The sequence below is a fragment of the Streptopelia decaocto genome (genome assembly GCF_964273445.1).
Source record: "Streptopelia decaocto genome assembly, contig: HAP1_SCAFFOLD_50, whole genome shotgun sequence".
NCBI lineage: Eukaryota > Metazoa > Chordata > Aves > Columbiformes > Columbidae > Streptopelia > Streptopelia decaocto.
Window position 1 is genome coordinate 919,638 of NW_028115722.1, and position 3,361 is coordinate 922,998.

At 53.5% G+C, this 3,361-nt stretch overlaps 1 protein-coding gene across 1 annotated transcript; it reads left to right on the forward strand.

Moving 5' to 3' along the window:
- Positions 1-282: 282 nt before the first annotated feature.
- On the forward strand, positions 283-1,215 carry LOC309452635 (olfactory receptor 14J1-like; the record flags this gene model as incomplete). Its single annotated transcript, XM_082077280.1, has 1 exon — positions 283-1,215. The coding sequence occupies one exon, from the start codon at positions 283-285 to the stop codon at positions 1,213-1,215; it is 933 nt and encodes a 310-aa protein (XP_081933406.1).
- Positions 1,216-3,361: the final 2,146 nt, after the last annotated feature.

The window sequence follows — 3,361 nt, forward strand, 5'->3', positions numbered from 1 at the left end:
AACCCCAGTTCTGTCCCCTGCCCCCTGTTCCCATGACCCCACTGCTGCAGAGCAGGGCTGACTCCTCGGCAGCCAGCGGGCACAGGCCCTGCTCCTCACTGCACCTCCAGCCAGCACCACCCAGGGCTCAGACACCGAGCTGGAGGAAGGTCTGGAAAAGGACAAGGGGTGTGGAGAGGGGAGGGTGTGTGAGAAATGGCTTTGATTTTCCTCAGAGAAATCTCCCCTATCTAGTCACTGTCTCTTCTTCTTTGGTCAGCGCTCTGTGTCCAGAGGCTGCAGATGTCCAACAGCAGCTCCATCACCCAGTTCCTCCTCCTGCCGTTCACAGACACACGGGAGCTGCAGCTCTTGCACTTCTGGCTCTTCCTGGGCATCTACCTGGCTGCCCTCCTGGGCAACGGCCTCATCATCACCACCATAGCCTGGGACCAGCACCTGCACACCCCCATGTACTTCTTCCTGCTCAACCTCGCCCTCCTCGACCTGGGCTCCATCTCCACCGTTGTCCCCAAGTCCATGGCCAACTCTCTGTGGGATACCAGGGTCACTTCCTATGCAGGGTGTGCTACACAACTCTTTCTGTTTGTCTTTTTAGCTTCAGCAGAGTTTTACCTTCTCACCATCATGTCGTATGACCGCTATGTTGCCATCTGCAAACCCCTGCACTACGGGACCCTCCTGGGCAGCAGAGCTTGTGTCCACATGGCAGCAGCTGCCTGGGCCACTGGGTTTCTCTATTCTCTGCTGCACACGGCCAATACATTTTCACTGCCCCTGTGCAAGGGCAATGCCCTGGGCCAGTTCTTCTGTGAAATCCCCCAGATCCTCAAGCTCTCCTGCTCACACTCCTACCTCAGGGAACTTGGCCTTCTCATGTTTACTGCTTTTTTTTTTGAGGGATGTTTTGTGTTCATTGTGGTGTCGTATGTGCAGATCTTGAGGGCCGTGCTGAGGATCCCCTCTGAGCAGGGACGGCACAAAGCCTTTTCCACCTGCCTCCCTCACCTGGCCGTGGTCTCCCTGTTCCTCATCACTGCCATGTTTGCCAACCTGAAGCCTCCCTCCATGTCCTCCCCAAGCCTGGATCTGGTGGTGTCAGTTCTGTACTCAGTGGTGCCTCCAGCAGTGAACCCCCTCATCTACAGCATGAGGAACCAGGAGCTCAAGGATGCCCTGTGCAAACTCATATCTTACAGTTTCCTGAAGCAATAAACTGCCCATCTGCTTCTATATAGAAGTTTTAATGTAACTTGTTAGAGGTCCAGCTTGTCATCTGTATTTTCTGTTGTTTTTGGCATTTTTTTTATTCTGATAATGTTGTCATCCCCTTTCTAAATCACTGTCTGCTTTTCTTTTATAACCCCTGCTTGTGTAAATGAGGAGCCATGATCTGTGTGTATTTAAACAAAATAAAGTGTCCTGTAGTGACTTGTTTTTCACTATATCCTTCCTGCTAGGCCTTTTGGAGCTGCAGGGAGAGTTTCTGTCCATTGGAGGAGGGGAAAAGGGTCCATCATGTCAGCCCTGCCAGGGAGCAGCAGCGCTTGTTCTTCCAGAGCTGTTCTGGTTCCACTCCCACACTCTCCTTCTCATCCCTGGTGTTGGTGCAAGGCCTGAGTGCTCTGGCAGCTTGGTCACCGTCCTGCTGTGTGTCAGTCCTGTGAGCGCAGGCAGGGACAGGCAATGGGCACTGCTGTGACAGAGCTGGACTCAGTAACAGTACTTGCACAAGGAAAAGTGATCTTCTTTGGGCGGTGCATGACGGTTTATATCTTCTTGCAATGTTTCTCTCAAGCTTATTCCTACAAAAGTCACCCACTTATAAAACGCCATTGTGCATCTGAACAGCGCGTGTGTGCAGGGCTGGCACACAGCAGTGTCCTCTCACAGCCAGGCTCCTGCCAGAGACCTGCAGGACCAGCAGAGCAGGGGCTGGGCTGTGCCTGTGTTCACTGGAAACACTGCAGAAGCTGCCCCAGGGCATCATCATGGACTGGCCCCTCGCAACCACCATTTCCAGCACTGGCCTCTCTCGCCAGCTCACAGACGTTGTTCTTCCCTCCATGGAGGGAAACTGAATGGCTAGGTCAGCAGTCCATGTTAGCATTGTACAGATGAGATGCGAGTATGCACATCATGTGCGTGAGATGGCATGAACCTGAGTGAGCAGAAACGCCATCAGCTACTCCTGGGACTTCCATGAAGGCCTGCGGGACAGACAGTGTCTCGAGGTCACTTCACATTGGGAGTAACAGCCCACAGGAAACCACCCACTGGGATCTTCTTCCTTGAACTGAGGTCCCCGTGTCCATTTCTCATGATGTGGGGCTGAGGTGTCTCCCATCCCTTTGGGGTAGCAACAGGAGGCCAGAGGTACAATGTGACTCCTGTCTCTGTGAATAAAAGGGACAGACTCTGTCTCTGAACATCCCTGGGTGCATAAGGAGTCCACGAGGCCAGCTCTGATGGAACCCTGGCATTTCTGTGTGTGACTCCAGGAACAATCCCCAGTGGCCCAGTGAGATTCATCTCAGCTGCTGGGACGGCTCATTGCAAGTGCTCCTGTCTGCTACATCACCCTCACCCATGATGCTGGATTGTGCTTTCAAAAGTGACAGCAGAATCAGAGAAGTTCTGAGGTCCTTGGGGAAGGAAGATGTCAAGCCCATCTTCAAGAAGGGCCTGAAGGAGGATTTGAAGAATTCAGGGCTGGTCAGCCTACCTCTGTCCCTGGGAAGGGGATAGGCAGCGTCTTCCTGCACCAGTTTCCTGGAACCTGAAGGACAAGGAGGCATTGCTGAACCGAAATGAGCAGAAAATCCAGTGAGTCCCAAGAAATGCTCTGGACCCATTCCAGCTTTAGACCCCTAGGAAAGAGCTCAGTGCCAGTGCAGCCCAGCCAGTTGCATCTGTGTCCCTCACTGAGCAGCACAACCAGTGTGCAGTCACCCCATGGTTCTGCAGCCAACCTGCTCTGCAGAGCATCAGTGCCAGGTTGGGGCCCTGTGGGGAGCACCGAATGGGGCCAGGAGCACCAGAGAGAGAAATGCCGGTCCTTATGCTCTGGTACTTCAGTCCTGGTGCTCATCACATGTCCTTAAGACAAACTTATGCACCCCTCTTGTACACCTTACCCGAGAAGTCACCACAGGACAAGGCTCCTGAGCTGGAGAACTGGGGTCCAGTTGTGACCAGAAGAAGGGTAAGGCCTGTCCTGGGTCCTCTAAAGGGCTGGCAGCCTCTGTGATCTCCACGAGAAAAGTCAGCGTGCAGGAAACTATAGACCATTCCCATGCCCATTGGAGGCCCTTAGGAAGAGTTCCTCTCTCCAAATATCCAGCCCAGCTTGCTGCTGCAT